At 33.2% G+C, this 18,905-nt stretch overlaps 3 protein-coding genes, 1 long non-coding RNA gene and 2 pseudogenes across 5 annotated transcripts; 2 read left to right on the top strand and 4 right to left on the bottom strand.

Moving 5' to 3' along the window:
- Nucleotides 1-1,850: 1,850 nt before the first annotated feature.
- On the bottom strand, nt 1,851-2,318 carry LOC146911844 (uncharacterized). The gene has a single exon (XM_085717119.1). It carries the CDS (start codon nt 2,316-2,318, stop codon nt 1,851-1,853), a length of 468 nt encoding a protein of 155 aa, XP_085573245.1.
- Nucleotides 2,319-2,364: 46 nt separating this feature from the next.
- On the bottom strand, nt 2,365-3,148 carry LOC146911845 (uncharacterized). Its single transcript, XM_085717120.1, has one exon. The coding sequence runs from the start codon at nt 3,146-3,148 to the stop codon at nt 2,417-2,419; it is 732 nt and encodes a 243-aa protein (XP_085573246.1). The 3' UTR covers nt 2,365-2,416.
- Nucleotides 3,149-4,113: 965 nt separating this feature from the next.
- On the bottom strand, nt 4,114-4,626 carry LOC146911846 (glutathione S-transferase T3-like). Its single transcript, XM_085717896.1, has one exon. The coding sequence runs from the start codon at nt 4,624-4,626 to the stop codon at nt 4,114-4,116; it is 513 nt and encodes a 170-aa protein (XP_085574022.1).
- A 2,772-nt stretch (nt 4,627-7,398) lies between these two features.
- Nucleotides 7,399-8,627, bottom strand: LOC146911847 (F-box/kelch-repeat protein At3g23880-like; annotated as a pseudogene).
- A 3,723-nt stretch (nt 8,628-12,350) lies between these two features.
- On the top strand, nt 12,351-14,316 carry LOC146911848 (alkane hydroxylase MAH1 pseudogene; annotated as a pseudogene). Its single transcript, XR_015014709.1, has one exon. The product of XR_015014709.1 is annotated as an alkane hydroxylase MAH1 pseudogene (transcript).
- A 128-nt stretch (nt 14,317-14,444) lies between these two features.
- Nucleotides 14,445-15,639, top strand: LOC146911849 (uncharacterized). Its single transcript, XR_015014269.1, has 2 exons — nt 14,445-15,020; nt 15,098-15,639. It is a non-coding gene; the product is annotated as an uncharacterized LOC146911849 (long non-coding RNA).
- Nucleotides 15,640-18,905: the final 3,266 nt, after the last annotated feature.

Raw genomic sequence — 18,905 nt, forward strand, 5'->3', positions numbered from 1 at the left:
TGGTCTTGCATTTCAAAATCATCCAGTCTTGATCCTTCCATAAAATTTTTGTACTTTAAAAATAGTGTAAAACTGAAGTTGAAACTTAAGTTTTTTATTTGGCTTTCTTGTAATTTCGTAAGTGTCAATTACTCCACATCATCATGTCGTATACATCTAGTTTTAGTAGTACTTTTTTGTAAATTGGTCCCTTCATTTTAAAAGTTTTGGACCAATTTCAAACCTGATTTTTATTCTGTTGAGCTTAATGCATTCACGTTATTTGTAAATTTGATAGAAGGACCAAAAGTGAATGATTTTAAAATGGAGGGATAAATTTCGTGAATGAGTGAAAATACGAGAGAATTAGGAAAAGAAAAACACCAACTACTATATTGATATAGGATAGAGTATATTCCCATGAATTCCTTCCAACGATAATTGAAGATATCACAATTAATACGTACCATCCCAACTTCACCTGCCTCTTTCCTTTGGTCTTGGTCTTGTTTTGTGAGCTGTCCAAACAGTAATTGCAGAAACATAGATATTTATTATTTAGGCAGCTCTATTACTCTATGTATAGCTTTGAAGTACCTTGTGCTTTATCTAGACAAAAATGATCAATTTATATGGATTCAGGTGACCTGACCTATAGGAAACTGACTTGCAATATCATTTGCATTTAAGATGTACATTTGTAGCTTATGCCAACTTAATAGCAAAGGTATAAGCTACATACAGATTTTCTCTAAAAAAATGGCTTATAATCTAGACTAATTTCCAAACTGATCAATCTTATTGGGTTGCTAGTTCATATTTATTGAAATGATGAGATTAATTACTAATACTATGCCTAAAAAAAGTACTACTAAAGGTTTGTTCCAGATCACCAATTTCAACTACAATAGAATGATAATCACTCAATAACTTCATAACAAAGGAATGCATTCAAAGTTCATTCCAACTAACTTACTACAATCTTTACTTGTTCAACAAGTAATGTAACAAAATTACCTGCCACAACAATCTAAACTAACTTCACTAACTTGCTTAACTAATAAAACAGTTAGCTTGTTAAGCAAGCAAACACACTCTAATACAAATTATAACACAACAGTTTTCTCTTTATCAAGGTGGAAAATTATCTTTCCACAGGTATGACAATGGAATTGAGGAAACATTTTTCCCAATCTTTCTATTATCGAGAACATATCCTACATGAGAAAGAGAGACAAAGCTTATAAATTTCATCTGCGATTCGAACGGAGGAGATATGTTACTACCTATGGTCAGAATAGTCTTATTTATTAGAAGCTAACCATACTTCAAGAACTTTAAGTTATTTATTGCAAATAAAAGCAATAACTTATGCTTAAACAACAATCATCGTTTCCAGCTTTATGGAATCCCTTCAAATGAAATTGTGTACTATTCTGACCAGCTTTATGGTCAGAATAGTCTTATTTATTAGACCATGTACAATGGGAAAAAAAAATTCAATAACCTTCAACACCTACTTTTTCAATTCCCAACACTCCACATCATTTTCTCTCTCTTAATTCAACACCCATTCAATTTTTACCACTCCAATGGTTTTCATTCAACACCCTACCCCACCACTTTTTATTTCTTATTCTTATTTAATTTTTGTTTTTATAATTACATAAAATTATAATTATCGATTATAATTAAATTAAAATACTACAATTAATTTTTTTTAAAACAATATTTATTTAAATAATTATTTTTTCTTAACTTAAAATGCAATACAACAAACTAAGCACGAGACACACAAATAGCTTAAAATGCAAGACAACAAACAAGCACACAACACACAACTAATTTATTTAGTCCGATACAAATCATCTTCAATCACGAAACATTCCAAACTTTGTCCATATGTGCTTCACGAGATCTGCTTGCAATTCGTGATGAACATTTGGATCACGCAACTCGGATCTAGCACGCACATGATTTGCAAAGGTGGGTAACACCTCGGTCGAGTATGGTTGCGGTGTACTAGATCCACTTCCCTCAGATTGCTCAAAATCGGTCCAACGTTGAGCATATGTATCTCGTTCATCTTCAACAATCATATTATGTAATATGATGCATGACCTCATGATGATACCCAAATCGGCTATGTCCCACAAGCGAGTTGGTTCACGGATGATTTTAAATCGAGCTTGAAGCACTCCAAAAGCACGTTCGATGTCCTTTCGACAGCTCTCCTGTTGTTTTGCAAATAACTTATCGGGTTCACTTTGAGGAAGTTTAATTGATTTGACGAAAGTTGGATAAGAAGGGTAGATACCATCAGCTAGATAGTATGTCATATTATAGGGACGTTGATTCACAAAGAAATTCACCCTTGGAGTCTTTCCCTGTTCCACATCATCAAACACCGGTGATCAGTCTAGAACGTTGATATCGTTCAACGTTCCTGGACATCCAAAAAAGGCATGCCAGATCCATAGATCATGAGATGCAACTGCTTCAAGAATAATTGTGGTGGTTCCCTTATCCCCCTAGTAAATTGACCTTCCCATGCTTTAGGACAATTTTTCCACTCCCAGTGCATGCAGTCAATACTCCCGATCATCCCTGGGAACCCCCGCATTTCACTAACATGGAGTATTCTTTGAAGGTCATCTTGGGTTGGTGCTCTCAAGTACACTTGCTCATACAATCGTATGATTCCTTTACAGAATCTACGTAAGCACTCCAATGTTGTAGTACCTCCTATTTTGATGTATTCATCGACCGCATCTGCTGCCACACCATATGCTAACATTCGCATTGTTGTGGTACATTTTGCTAAGGGTGATATACCTTCTTTGTTGGTGGCATCAACTCGCTGGGTGAAGTAGTTATCACTACTTGAAAGGTCTCCAACGATTTGAAGGAAAACATTTTTTTGCATCCGAAACCGACTTCGAAACATTACATCGTCGTATGTAGGCTCATTGGCAAAGTAGTCGTCAATGAGTCTTTGGTTAGCTGCTGCATGATCTCTATTTAAATATTTTCTTCTACCAGATCCACTACCTGATCCACTACCTTCCTCTAGTTTTTTTCGACGCTGAATAAATCGGTTGACCATATAAGTGTCTTCAGCATCACGTTTTTGGAAGTAGGCTTCCATATCAAAACCAAAAGGATCCATTGATAGTTTTTGGTGATATTGGAAGTAGATATGAATGCAATTTGAGATATTGGAAGTAGATCTGAATGCAATTTGTGATATTGGTAGTAGATATGAATGAGATTTGTGATATTAGAAGTAGGTATGAGTATCTATATATAAGCAAATAGTTAAAGTCACAGATGATATAATTATTAAAGTCACGGATGGTATAATTATTAAAGTCACGGATGGTGAAGCAACACTGACAAATAGTGGAGATAGCGGAGATAGTGGAGATAATAGTTAAAGTCAGTGATGGTTTATTTAAAGCAACACTGACAAATAGTGGAGATGGTGGAGATAGTGGAGATAATTATTAATGGCAAATAGAATGCATAATTATTAAAGCAAATAGTTTGTGAAATAAGTCACGGGGGACTAGACAACACTAAGGACTATCACTGAGGACTAGACAACACTGACAATTATTAAAGTAAACACTGGGGACTAGACAACACTGACAATTATTAAAGTAAACACTGGGGACTAGACAACACTGACAATTTTGACCGAATACAAACAAATATTAGTGAAATTAATTTCCAAACAGCTCACACTCCAAGTTTTCCAACATATTTTTTTCCTGTCATCGAGATGCTCTTGGGAACTTAACTATATGTACATGTCCATTTTCTTCAATCTGTTTTTCTCTTGTTGCACTGCGGTGTACTTTTCCATTTTTTCGGTGTACTATTTAAAGTGTTCCATCTCTTGCACCTTCATTTCTTTGAATTGAACCCACTCCTTTTCAACCTCCTCCAAGCCAGCGTCCTTGCTTTTCTTTTTTCCTTTTTTTTAGCTGCCTCCCTTCCCATTGGACGAGCACTAGATCCTACAGAGTCCTCGTGAGATCTCTTAGATCCACTACTACCTAAGCCAACATTTCCTCCCACTTGACTGCCTCCTACTTGACTGCCATAATGTGGTTGATCACGGAGAGCGCGTCATTCTTCCTTTAAAGTAAATTTACCATTCTTCCCACATGCATATATTTCCTGAGCTTTTGCCAAAACATCATCGTCCGACCAACCGCTTGCTTGCCGACGCTTAGCGGTATCATAAGCACCAACCCATTTATTTATTAATTTGCTCATATAATTAAAACGGTTTCGGCATGCAATGACATCGCGTGGAGAATCGAATGAGCAATGGTCATTACAGTACTCAGTAATTTTACCCCAATATGCTTCACTTGTCTGGTTTCTCCTGACAACACTGGATGTTCCATATTTTATCCACCCACTAATTAACACCAAATTTTGTTCAGTGTTCCATGATGGTTGGGGGTTTTTCTTGCTCTTAGGAGTTGTATCCTCTGGAGTGACTTCATTGTCTCTTGTCATTCCACCACGATTTATTTGTGATGAAAATTCAGGATATTCACCAAGACTCTTAAAATTTTCATTCATCATTGCCATATAACCATTAAATGGGGGTGTTTGAGATGGATATCCCATCATAGATCTAGAATATGGATGAAAGTTGTTTGGAACAGAGGATGGGTGATTGAAATTTGAGGCAAAACCAAAATTAGGCATGTTTTGAGGATTTTGGTTGAGAAATTGATTTGGGTTTTGAGGATATTGGTTGGGAAATTGATTTGGGTTTTGAGGATGTTGGTTGAGAAATTGATTTGGGTGTTGATAATTGTTGGGATTTTGGTAGCTAAATGGGTAATCAGAAGAATTTTGGGTGTTGAATTGATTGTTATTGGGATCCATTTCACTAATCAAAGACTAAAACTTTAAAAGAAAGACTAATAATGAGATTAAGAGAGTGAAAAACTTGATTTTTTTTCTGTGTCCAAATGAAATGATCCAAGTCTCTATTTATAGAGAGAAAAAAATCACGAATTTTGGTAAAAAAAAAAAAATTATTTGCAATGAAATAATTGAGTCCAAATTATTAAGAAGATAAAAATCCAAGCAGCCAATCCTAGCAAGCCACGTGTCATTGTTTTTATCACTTCCTCTTTCTCTTTCCGCGTTTCCTGTACCTCACCTTCCCTGTCAGCGCGTGACATGCACGCGCCATTTTCGGCCAATCTCGCATCGCCACGTGGCACTTCGGACAGCATTTCAACTTGTTGAATTAATTCACCCTCTCTTTCCTCCATGTCATGTTCAATAAGGGGTCTCCAATGGTTAAACATGTTGAATGTGGGATTCAACAACCCCATTGCATATGGTCTTAGAAGCTAACCATAGTTCAAGAACTTTAAGTTATTTATTGCAAATAAAAGCAATAACTCATGCTTAAACAACAATCATCGTTTCCAGCTTTATGGAATCCCTTCAAATGAAATTGTGTACTATGAACTTTAGAACAACTCTAAACCTTTGAAGCACGAACACTTCAGGCATTAAGCGTGTCTTGGTGTTTAACACATGTCAGTGTCCAACTCCCTACGACACTCATATGCCACACTTGTCTAACGAGTATCCTAAGAAACTTATTTTCCTTTGCTTTGGTACACTTTTACACTCCTTAGACACTTCTATGGGGTTTAAAGAAGTGTCGAAGTAGTGATGAACAATTAAGGGGTCAAAGGTATTAAATTTGATAATGTCATTTTTTTACTTTAAGTATAACATAGATGGATAAATGAGTTGAAAATTTGTCATATTTTGTTTAAGAACTTTTTGTATTGTATCAAATTGCTCAAGTTATATTAAGGAAAAACCAAAATATTGGTTATATTAAGGAAAAGATGCTGATGGTTGGATAATATATCATGGTCTAGAGTATATTAACCGAAACAGTAGAAAAACGATGAAGAAAATTAATTCATTGTTTAATTCATTGTTTGAGAGAAAGAGAGAAGTTCATAGGTGTGAATAAGAAAATTACTTAAAGAAACATGCATTTAATCACAATTGAAGAAAGAGAAAAGGATATTTTTAGTTAAAAGTAAAAAGGTGTAGGATGCTAACACGCACCTACTAAAATTAAGATGTGTGCGCATTAACATTAGCATTATATATATATATATATATATATATATATATATATTATAGATAATCTTCATATCTTATTTTAGGACTGAGCAGCCAATCCGGACCCGCCCGAAACCCGCCAAACCCGCATAGACAAGTCTGTATACGGGCGGGTGCAATCGGGTCTACGGGGCCATCGGGTGGAGGATACAGTTTCATATGGTTTGAGATGGTCGGGAACGGTTCTGCCAAAACCAAAACTCTATAACCGAACCCGACCGTGTGTTACACCAAATCCAGATCTATTAAAGCCCAATTATACCAGGCCCAAACAAATCTATCAAAACCCTAGTTAGAATGAGTCACAGCAGCGCGCCTCTCTTCCCTGTACTCCCTCTGTAACCTCAGGCTTCAATCTCCACTGTTCTTCAAACCCATTGTTCATCAAAACTCCATCGTCATCTCCTCTTTTCACCCTCATATTCTCCTTTCCTTCCCTTTGCTGCAATTTGTTTGCCTCTCTCTATCTCTCTCACACACATTCTTTGTATGTTTGTCGTTTCAGTGGAGGTAAAAAAATAGTGGTTCACTTCATGTCCACTGTGCTTCTTCTTCCTTGTTTCTCTGCTCTGTAAATTTTTTCCCTTACTGAGGCACATAACCGAATCAAACCACCCGAGCAACCCGTCCAACCGGCTAATCCGAGACCCGTCGAAACCGAGAAAAGATACGGACGGAATTGGTTCTTGATTTGGTGCCTTCGGCTTCGTCTAGAATGGCGATTTCGAGCCCGAACCCGCCCGAAACCGTCCGGTGCTCATCACTATCTTATTTAGTTATAACAAACAAATAAATAAATATCTATGTATAGGTGTTGGTGTCCTACATTTTTTAAATCAGCAATGTCGACATGTATTGTCCATGTCATATCACGTGTACATTGTATGTGTCGGAGTATGTGCTTTAAGCTCTATACAATTATTTCACTAGAAAATGCACGCTCTATACAATTATTTCACTAGAAAATGCACGTAAGTTAAAGACATAGCAATTCAAAGTGTCATTGTGTATTATCAAATTCAATTAGACTTACACCCGCAAAATAAGCATGTCACTAAGGAAATATAGTTCATGGCAGGGTCATAAAAGCAAGAAAACTTGATGGCCTTCTTCATGAAGATATCATTTTGTGATTATGATTTTGTGAAGAGGAGCGCAGCATTAAGAACTCCAAACATGCAATATGTCTTAAGAGTAACTAATATGGAACTATAAAGTCAGCACCAAAACTATAGAACCAACGTAAAATAAATAACAAGAAAGAGGAAAATACATGAGGAGAACCTTTGAGAGCAACATAGAAAAGATACGTAGGTCAAGGTGATATGAGACTTTCAACGTAGACATTAGAGGTGAATGAAGTAGAAAGGAGACTTTGAATGTTAGGAGTCTTTGTAGTATGATTCTTGTAATTGTAAACATGTACCTGACCAAAGAAGTCCAGAAACAATTGGCCATCCTCCTCAAAAATATAAAACTGATCGATAGAATCATCATGACCAAATTCCGTCGCAAATGAAACATTAAACAATTTAGTCCAAGAATCTTTATTTCCAAAATTCTTCATAACCCAAATACCCATAAAAGTTTTAGTCTGACCAAGGATGCATAAGCAATCCCTGGAAACACCCAAGTGGAATTCAAGCAGAGGTTCATCTAGACCGTAATCAGGCTGCGAAATCTCTTGATAAGACTCTTTTTCTAAATCAAGAGAAAGAATGACCCGTGAATTGTCATTCTTTTTATCTAGTATAGCCCAATTAATGGTTCCACTTACAAATTTTCCTGGAGAAACTTCGAGTTCACCAATGAGTTGAGAAGGTAAGCATGGAATCGTACTCCAAGAGTCGGTACCTAAAGTAAGAACCCTAATTAACTTGAGTTTCACAAGAATTATCGATTTGTTTGAACGAAATGGCAACTACCTTATAACTATCAGTGAAATGATCATACCCGATACTATATACAATATCAAATGAACTGTAAGGTAGATTTTCCAAAGGTGGCAATATCTTGAATTTTCCGGTAAAAATGTTCCAAAATACAAGATTACCATGGTTTTTATTGTCTCCCAGCGTTTCAAAACAGATGATGCCGTCGCAAAAGGCGGCTATGTAAACCCGAAAAATGCCACAAGGGTTTAGAGGGATGTTGAGCATCGTCTCCGTGATGGTGCTAGTTGCGTTGTTTAAAACTAAGGAAAGTCGGGAATCAAAAGAGAACAAACCCCTTTTCATTACGAAAATCCCATGGGCATATGAGGAGGTGGTAATGGCGGGTCTTTGACAAGCGAAAGTGATCTTTGGTGAATTTAGGATCGGAAATAATGGAATTCAGGGCTTGCAAACACACTTGAGTGTCAAGAGTGACTTCACACGGAGCCTATACAAGATTTCTAACATCAATTCGAGCGGTAGCAGATAAAACAAACCGAGAGGATTGATTGGTTGCCTCATCCTCATGGCAGCTAGTAATGAAACAAGGTAGTCAGTAGGGTTAAATTAACACGACTATCTATTGATTGAAACCCTACCTAGGGTGTGCATTTTTTTATGAACGAATTGGTTTTATATATACGTTCGGATAGTGTGGTTTTATTATATTTTTAAAGTGAATCAAGAGCAATATATATTGAAGATATTCAAGATTTGATCTGTTTATATGGCATTGAAAAAAGAAACGGTATCCATGGTACAAATATATATTATACCTTTAGATTCTCACCTATTTTGCTTCGTTTCAAGAAGAAGCCATAATATGTATCTCGCGGAAGGTGGTGCTGCATGGCGGGAACTGCATGAGAAGAAGAAATACTTTCCCACGAAGATGTAGCATGTTGGAGATGACATGGTGAAAAAGTTTGGGATTAAATGATTTGTTTTTTTTTTTTTTGACAAAACAAAATGATGTTGTGGGAAATTTGTTCCTTTTTTTGACAAGAAAAAAAAAAACACTTTTCCGACAACATCATTTTGTTTTGTCGAAAAAGTGGTTTCTTGCTTTTTTTTTTTATCAGTTTTCTATTTTAAAATACATGTCACAGAGTTTTACAACGTGTATTATTCACGTTTCTTACTTGACCATGTTTTTTAATTAATATACAAATATATATGTTGTTCGATCTGTCTTGATGCATACTTTCAAAACATCAATTTTTTTTATCATAGATAAATAAAGATATTAATGATCAAAATTGTGTAAAAATTAACTTTTTAGATTCATTGAATAATGAATGTATCTGGTCACTTTATATGTCAGATACATTAGTTATTCAGTGTACCTACAAAGTTGTTTTTTACTTATAAATGTAACCAGAGGGAGTATTAGCATTTGTGTCATGACTAATTGCGACACATTTTTAAGGAGTATTTTCAAACGGAAGGAGTATTATTTTGACAAAATACTATTTAAGGTTTTTGTTGGATTACCTTTAAAGAATTGTGGGTAGCACAAACAGCAATGAAAATTAATTTTCGTCACTGGGGTCAATGGAAATTTGTAAGTGTGAAAATGTACTTATGTGACTAATGTTCGTTAGTTGAGTAATTTACCCACCATTTTTTCATGGTAACTTAGGTGTCACCGGTCCCAATTGAAACACCTTAACCCCAAACTAGTATTTTTTTTCTAAATTAATAACAAATAATATTTAATCATACAAAAGTGTGACACATTCTCATCATTCAAAAACACTTCAATTTAATTAAAAATATATCTCCTATTGCTAACAATGACAATTACCGCCACCATTATAAATTTCAACTACTAATTCCCAATTTTTTTTAAATAGTTATTTAAAGAAATGGCAAAAATTAATATAAATGACTATTCTAAAACAATATCACGTAGGCATGGCAACATAACCTATATCCGCGCGGATATTCGTCTGAATCAAACTCAATTTGACGTGCTTTTTCCGCTTGAAGGAACACACCAACTTTAGTACACCGCATCACATCCAAGCACGCCTCGGCGCGAGGATCACCTTACACCTCTAACCGTTCCCTAATCACACGCCGCAAAACCCGGAATGATTCACTTTCACAACACTTTATACACACTCTTTCTCAGTTCCATTATTGACTTGAGCGTTGGATTGCTAACTTGCCTGCAGGCACCTTTCGTCCCACCGCGGAGACTCATCGCCACCGTACCAAAGCACATTCTGCCACTGTTGCCTCTCATCCATCCTCATCGGATAGATCAGTCATCGAACGTCATCATCTATTTGTTGGATAATACATTACAACGCACGGATATGAGATTTGAATTCTCGTCACCGTTAGGTAAGAATATGGTAACATATAAGTATATGATAGTAGTGTATGGGGACTGAGAAAGTAAAACTCATCTCCAACCCACCTCATTGCCATGCCTAATATCATGTGTTATAACAAGTACGAAAATTTGATTAAAATTGATGTCCATCAAACTAGAGCAACATCATACCGTTAAGGTATTATACCTTGTCATGTATATAATAACAAAGATCCAATTGGTTTCATCACAATTTTCTCTAGATCCAACTAAATCCCTTTCCGTAATTATTGTGAATTTTATAAAGCTTTTTTAACCAAAAAAAAAAGTTTTTATTTTAAAAAAACTCATAAAATTCAGAGTTTTATCGAAAAGTGAACAATTTTTGGAGTTTGGTCAGAATACAAATTTTGGACTGGTTTACCCGACAATGTATGTGGCTGTGACAATGTATGTGGCTGTGTGGCCTGATTGCTACGTTACCTAATGAATGAGTCAATCTTATCAATTGAGCCATCATTTATTAACAAATTTTGGCATGATTGATACGTTAAAGAATATATGCAAAAACCAATAACCATCCATTTTGGTCTGATTGAACCTCACCTTGCGGCTGAATCAAAAAGATATATGCAAAAGCAAAACAACCATCTTTTGCTTGTCAAAGAATATATGCTAAAATAGGAAATCAAAATTGGGATAAATATTTCTTAATAAGCATCGTAATATTTCTATATGAAAATAATATATTAATTTTTTTATAATATCAAATATTTCCCTTGTTTATTTTTTTTACAGATTTGTTTAATATTTAACTTTAAACAGTTCCGTTAAAAAAACTTTAAATAAAAGATTTCCTAATTAAAACAAATGAAACTTGAAACCAAAAAATAATTAAATGATTGCAGAAACACAACCCTGTTTTAGAGGCCAATTAATTTTTTGTGGCCACGAAAATTAATTAAAATTGCAACACCTTAAAAATAAGTTAACAGTCCATGTCAATGCTGTCATATATATGATATAAAATTATATTACAGCATTATATATTAAATAAAGAAATGCATTATTATGTAATGGATTAACACCCAACCCTCTGTCCTTAATTATAATGAGAAACAAAAGTGTTTAGTCTTACACTATACAAAGATACTTTGGTACGAGTGAAACAAGATTCAAATCTCTTAAGTAAGTTTTGAATAAGTAAAAGATAGAAGTAAATGCATATTACAAATATTGAGTTGGTTTTAGTTTTCTTCACAACTGTCAACAACAACTCTAGTCTTTTAAATGTATTGGAAGTTTGGCTAGCTAGTTATGTGTCTTTTAGAGGATTTACAATTTTTGTGTGCAAAATTGTGTAAGATTTACAATTTTTTCAATGTAAAAATTTCAAGTTGAGTAATATTTGCACAAAAGAAAAATTCCTTTTGATTTTTTGTGTTCAAAGTTCAATGTAATATTAAATATTGTATTCTCTAAATCATTCCTAGTTTTTTTTTGAAGAAGTCATTCCTAGTTATTTATTACAAAGAAAAAAATGTAAAATGATATAATAAACAGTTAAATATAGCACAAAGAAAAATAAGTTTATCAAAAGTAATAAAGTTTGATGGTTTTCTTGGTATGTAGTATGTACATACCACTTTAAACCGACAAAAAAAAGGAAATCGAAGGTGGTAAAATATTTTGTTTTGAAAGTGGGGTTATAGGTGAGGGTCAAACCACGTTAAATTTTTAAGTCATCTTTTATTTTTTTGGGTGGTTTTGCTTATGTCAGGATTTCATTTTCTTAAGGGTTATGCTAACAAGTTCCCTTAAAGCATTGTTAAATTCACACCAAACCCCGCGGAAGAGAGGCAGTGTATGTTGTGTGTAATATCATTCATTTAAAGAAAGGATAACACTTTAAAAAAAAAAAAAAAAGTAGATACATGTTATAGTCACATTTTGAATTTTCATTTGCTCTTGTCGGTCTTTGTTAAGTTGGTTAAAAAATTTGATAAAGAAAAACATCTACCTTATCACTCCAAGGGACCATTTGATGCAAAATAAGTTGCGTATGAAACTAGAAAATTTCTTCATTCAATTTTATATAAAGGACAAGCCCAAACACATCTAAATCATATATTCAATTAAGGCTTTTATTGATTTACAATAGCCATGTTTGGTTATACAACAATAGCTTGTGCTATCTTTTCCTTCCTATGCATCATTTTCCAAATCCATAGAAGACGATGTTGCAAATATCCCATCTTCATAGATTATACTTTTCTTGGCATGTTACCACCACTCCTTTGGAACTTGTGGAATATTCATGATTTCTTATGTGGGCTATTGAAAACACATAGAGGCAGTGGTGAGTTCATGGGACCTTGGTTTACCAAAATGAATTATTTCATCACTAGTGACCCCATGAATGTGCATCACATGATGAGCAAGCGTTTTGACAATTATGTGAAGGGGCATGAATTTCATGAGATTTTTGAAGCCTTTGGAGATGGAATATTCAACGCTGATTCAAAGACATGGAAATATAATAGGTCTCTTCTTCACTCTATTTTCAAACAAAGAAGCTTTGAATTTTTTCAAGAGAAAATCATTCAAAACAAGTTGGAGAGAAGTTTGATTCCTATGTTGGACCATGTACAACAACAAGGGTCGGTAGTGGATTTACAAGATGTCTTCAATCGCTTCACATTTGATAACATTTGTTCCGTGGTTCTTGGATGCGATCCTAATTGTCTATCCATTGACTTCCCAGATGTTGCTTGTGAGAAGGCTTTTGACCAAATTGAAGAATGCATATTCTATAGGCATGTTGTGCCAAGAAGTGTTTGGAGGTTGCAAAAATTACTTCAAGTTGGTCAAGAGAAAAAGATGACCAAAGCATGCAAAGAATTTGATCAATTTATATATTCAAATATAGAGTCCAAAAGAGTGGAGCTAAGAAAAGGTATCAAAAATATTGATGAAATGGGTGATTTGTTGACAACTTTGATGAATGAAGAGAATGGATCACAAGTAGTACAACATGATGACAAGTTTCTAAGGGATGCTGCTTTCAATCTCTTTGTAGCCGGAAGAGATACTATAACTTCAGCGCTAACATGGTTATTTTATCTCGTTTCTACACACCCTTCGGTAGAAACCAAGATTCTTGAAGAAATTAAAGAACATTTTGGGACCATTAATATTGATCAAAAGAAGTTAGGGGTTGATGAAGTTAAAAAGCTAGTTTATCTTCATGGTGCTATATGTGAGGCTATAAGGCTTTTTCCTCCTATACCATTTGAGCGCAAGAAAGCAATTAAAGGTGATGTACTTCCAAGTGGTCATATTATTAATCAAAATACAACTATATTATTTTCTTTGTATTCAATGGGGAGATTTGAAGAGATATGGGGAGAAGATTGCTTGGAGTTCAAGCCAGAGAGATGGATATCTGAGAGAGGTAGCATTGTTCATGAACCATCTTATAAGTTCTTTAGTTTTAATGCTGGACCAAGGACTTGTTTGGGAAAGGACTTGTCCTTCATTCAAGTTAAAATGATAGCAATTGCTATTTTGTGCAACTATCGTGTCCTATTGGTGGAGGGTCACGTCCCTATATTAAGTCATTCAATTGTACTTCTTATGAAGAATGGTTTGAAGGTTAGGATCACAAAAAGATGAATTTGATGGAGGTTTCAAGAAATCATTCCAACAAAAATACTAGAAAATATCATTGTCTATTTATGTATGTGTTAGAAAATTATTAAGTGAACACAGTCTGATACACTTAAAATATTTACATGGGAATCTGTATGTATCAATTTTATTTAACTTTTTGTTTGTATGTATCAACTTATATCATCAATATTATTCTTACATTAAAATGTTTTTTTGACAAAATACATTAGTAAAATGTTATTTATATGTTGTACCAAAAAAAAATGTTATTTATATGAAATATATAATTATTCTTTTTTTAAAGATAAATTATTCTTATGAGTAGATTTTATAAATATTAACGACTTGAGCGCACTTTTCAGAAATTATTTGAGTTTTCGTGACAAAAATAAAACTCTTATTAGTAGAGGAAAAAATGCTGAACTAAATCCAAAATATCAACAAACCGTAATTTAGCTGAGGTGGAATCTGAGAGGTGGCCGAAAGTTTATGAGCACAATGGAGGATGTCGGTGTGAAATCTCAACTAAAGACGGTGTACTTCCAAACACTATAATAGTTAAGTAAGTCAAAGTTTAAGGGATCCTTCCTTAAAACCAAAGGAAGGTTTAAAAAAAGTTGTCATAATGAAATGGTGAAGGTTCACATGAGAAGGTACAATCCCTTCCAATCATGGGAAGATTTTTTTTAAGTCATTAGATCAAACAAAAAACACAATCTTATCATACACTTTCAACACTATATTGTTTTCTAACACCTTCCACCATCCTTCTCTCTCCTTCCTCTCTACCACCAGCAACATCTTTTCTGGCAATTTTTTTTTTCCAACTATGGGGTCTGTTGTTTGTGCTCATCACCGCCATCCTTTTTCCCGCCGACCACTGCTTCCGCCTTCCCTCTGTTGTTTGCCATCCTTCACATGGGAAGGTACAATCCATGACTAGTTTAAATTACTTCCTAATCTTTTTGTTTCTAATTATCAATTCAAACATTTTCTGCAATAGGGCGTAATTTTTAAGGGTAGAAGAATTTAGTCTCAAAGTTCAAGCTATCATCCTAAAATGAGCTGATGGTATTGAGGATTTATAAAACCAAATTGAAAATTTCTTGGATCTCAAATTTATTTGACGTCTTACTTGGCCATTTCTTTAAAAAAATGAAAGAAGCAGGTTGTGGAGAGGGTGAATCTTGCAAAGGCAGGTTTGTAGTTGTAGACATGCAAGAACGGCAATACAACAAGGAACAATTTTGCGAAGAAAACATGAGAGTAAAACAGTAAAGATGGCTGAATAGAAGAAAACATGAGAGGATTCACATCCTGTGGTGTGTTTGATGTTGCTGGTGGTGGGAGGAAGGAGAGAGAAGGGTGGTGGAAGGTGTTAGAAAATAATATAGTGTTGAAAGTGTATGATAAGATTATGTTTTTTGTTTGATCTAATGGCTTAAAAAAATCTTCCCATGGTGGGAAGCGATTGTACCTTCCCATGTGAACCTCCACCGAATGAAATACGATGTTATTTGTTTGGAAAAGTTGTTTGTCGTTTAACCATGGTGTTGTTTATACTAAGATAATATATATTAAGTCGGATAAAGTTTTATAACTTTATCCGACTTAAGTGATTTTTTAAGTAGGTTCAAAAGCTTTTCTCTCTTAGTGATTTGTTAACTATTTTTCTTTTTGTGCATATGATGTTTGTAGCGATGTGGACTAAATACAATGGATAAAAAGTATACATCACTTTCTATGACCAAAAACACCTATCGCATGTGAGAAGCAACTGATGATGATGTTTGTATAATGACTTGTGTTATTTGAATATCATTTATATGACAACGTTTAAGACAATCAAAATTTTACAAAGAAAATGAGATATTGACACAAAAACTAAAACGGTAGAGAGAAAGTAAAAATATAAGGGTTAATAGGCTTTTACCCCCTGTAATATAGGTGACTTTAGGTTTTGCCCCCTAGGAATTTTTTTTTTAGATTCCGTCCTTGTAAAATTGAGATTCTTCAGTTTTGCCCCCTGAGCCAGTTGAGTCAGCAGAATCTCCTACGTGGCACGCTAGGTCAGCAGATTCTGCAGACGTGGCGCGCTGACTGTATAATTATTTTTATTTTTTATTTTTTTATTGGAGTACACGTGGCATTTTTGATTTTTTTTTAAAAAAATATTAAAAAATTTTGGAAAATTGAAAAATTAATAAAAAAAATTAAAAAAATTCTAGAAAAATGAAAAATTAATAAAAATATTGAAAAAAAATATTAAAAAATTCTGGAAAATTGAAAAATTAATAAAAATGAAAAAAATTTATAAAAACGGAAAAAATTTAAAAAATCTGGAAAAATTAATAAAAATAAAAAAAACTGAAAAAATTTAAAAATTATGGAAAAATTAATAAAAATAAAAAATGATTAAAAAAATAAAATAATCTAATAAAATCAAAAAATTCTGAAAAAACCTAAGCTCCCGGTTTATAAATACACAAAAGTTCCCGGTTTATAAATACACAAAAATTTCTGGAAAAAATACTAATGAAAATTTCGAAAAAACCTAAGCTCGGTTTATAAATACACATATTTTTTCCTTTATTCTCGGTTTATAAATACACAAAAATTCCAGGAAATTTTTTGAGAAATACTAATGAAAATTTCAAAAATTCGAAAATTTAGAAATTTTTTCATTAAAGTTTCATTTTTCTAGAATTTTCCAGAATTTCATTTTTATTTTCGAAAATTTAAAATTTCATCAAAATTTATTTTCCAGAATTTTTATTTTCGAGAATTTCCAGAATTTCATTGAAATTTAAAATTTCATTTTTCCATAATTTTAATTTTTTTAGAAAATTTCGAAATTTTATTTTTTCCAGAATTTTTTTATTTTTTTCAGATTTTTTTATTTTTATTAATTTTTCCAGATTTTTTAAATTTTTTCCGTTTTTTAAAATTTTTCCATTTTTATTAATTTTTCAAATTTCCAGAATTTTTTAATATTTTTTTATTAATTTTTCATTTTTCCAGAATTTTTTAATATTTTTTTTAAAAAAAATCAAAAATGCCATGTGTACCCCAATAAAAAAATAAAAAATAATTATACAGTCAGCGCGCCACGTCAGCAGAATCTGCTGACTTAGCGTGCCACGTAGGAGATTCTGCTGACTCAACTGGCTCAGGGGGCAAAACTGAAGAATCTCAATTTTACAAGGACGGAATCTAAAAAAAAAAAATTCCTAGGGGGCAAAACCAAAAGTCACCTATATTACAGGGGGGTGAAAGCCTATTAACCCAAAATATAATATAAATATGAGAGATAAAGTTGTTACTAAAGTTACCAAAAAATAGTTATACAAATAACATTTCTCTTATGTAGGGCCTGTTTGGTTCAGCTTCCGCCCAGCCAAAAGCAATTCTCTACAGTGCCAAAAGCAATTCTAGCCAAAAACAACGTGTTTGGTTTGGCTTTTCAGAATTGCTTTTATCCTCCAAAAGCAATTCTCCATGAAGCTACAAATCCTAGCTTCTAGCTTTTCTAGAATCAATTATAAACAGTAAATATTATATTTTATTATTACAACCTATTATTTTCCTTTATTGCCCTTTATCAATTCTCCTTCTTTATCAATTCTCCTTTAGCTATGTCTATTTTAGTAATTATACATTCAAAAGCAATTCTACATAATTGTATCCAAACACAAATCAGTTTGTTTAATCAATTCTACATAATTGTATCCAAACATAAATCAATTCTGTCAGAATCAATTCTGTCAGAATCAATTATATTCAAAGCTGAACCAAACACACACGTAATATAGGTATTGTAGTTCTTGATCTCATTCACATACTTATTAATAAAAAATACTCAAATATATTTTGTAAGGTCTCAAATTCAAGCATTTTTAATTGAACAATATGGTTGAGAGGGGAGACTTCTTGTTTGAATGTGGATAGTCATCCGAGCCTCAAATGAATAATGTAAAAAAAGAACAAATTAAAAATCATTATAAATATTAAGAATTGATTTAAGGTTTTTTCTACCACATGTCTAATTTTTTAGGTGAATTGTGTGTTTGGGTACATATGAGTCTTTTAGAGTATAGAATCATCCGTTTACAATTTTCTCCTAGTAAAATTTGCAATTTTTTTTTTCTTTTGGTCAAGTAGCCTAGTGGAGAAGTGGGTGTCCGGGGTTCGAACCCCGGCCCCTGCATATAATATGCGATATCCCTACCAACTGAGCTATGCTCACGGGGATGTAAAATTTGCAATTTGAGTAATACTCGATATGTTTTACTTTTGTGTGGGTGTGCTACACAAAAGTATCCTACACCCTATACCTCTATTTCTATTCTTATGAACCATCAAAATAAGTGGGTCAATTAACAATACCTCATTAAAAACAAAGATAAGATTTCAATTAACAATGCAAATGAGTCAAACAAAATCACACAACTTGAAATGATTTTGATATGTTAAGGGTAACCGAATTGGACAAGGAAGTAGAAGAGACGACAAACATTTACAGAGTTTTGTATATTTTTTAAGATAGGTAAATGATCACACAATGAAAAACATTACAAAAAAAAAATTGAAATAATAAGTGGCAGTCCAAATCAGATGTAACCATAGGTTTAAGGTACATTCAACTGATTTTAATTAAATATGTTTTTATTATATTTTTATATAAACAGTAATATAAAATGTTTTTGATATTCATATTTTACGCTACTAAAAATTCAACTCAATCAAGATTTCCACACACTTATTAAAAAAAAGTTAAACTGATCGAATATTTTTTATTAATAAAAACATGT

The sequence above is a fragment of the Medicago sativa genome, chromosome 6 (genome assembly GCF_051527215.1).
Source record: "Medicago sativa cultivar Bolivia chromosome 6, Bolivia_mono, whole genome shotgun sequence".
NCBI classification, from domain to species: Eukaryota; Viridiplantae; Streptophyta; class Magnoliopsida; order Fabales; family Fabaceae; genus Medicago; species Medicago sativa.

Bases quoted from the DNA above. Each gene is read 5' to 3' on its own strand.
- LOC146911844 (XM_085717119.1), bottom strand. From the start codon at position 2,318: ATGACATACTATCTAGCTGATGGTATCTACCCTTCTTATCCAACTTTC.
- LOC146911846 (XM_085717896.1), bottom strand. From the start codon at position 4,626: ATGGGATATCCATCTCAAACACCCCCATTTAATGGTTATATGGCAATG.
- LOC146911845 (XM_085717120.1), bottom strand. From the start codon at position 3,148: ATGGATCCTTTTGGTTTTGATATGGAAGCCTACTTCCAAAAACGTGAT.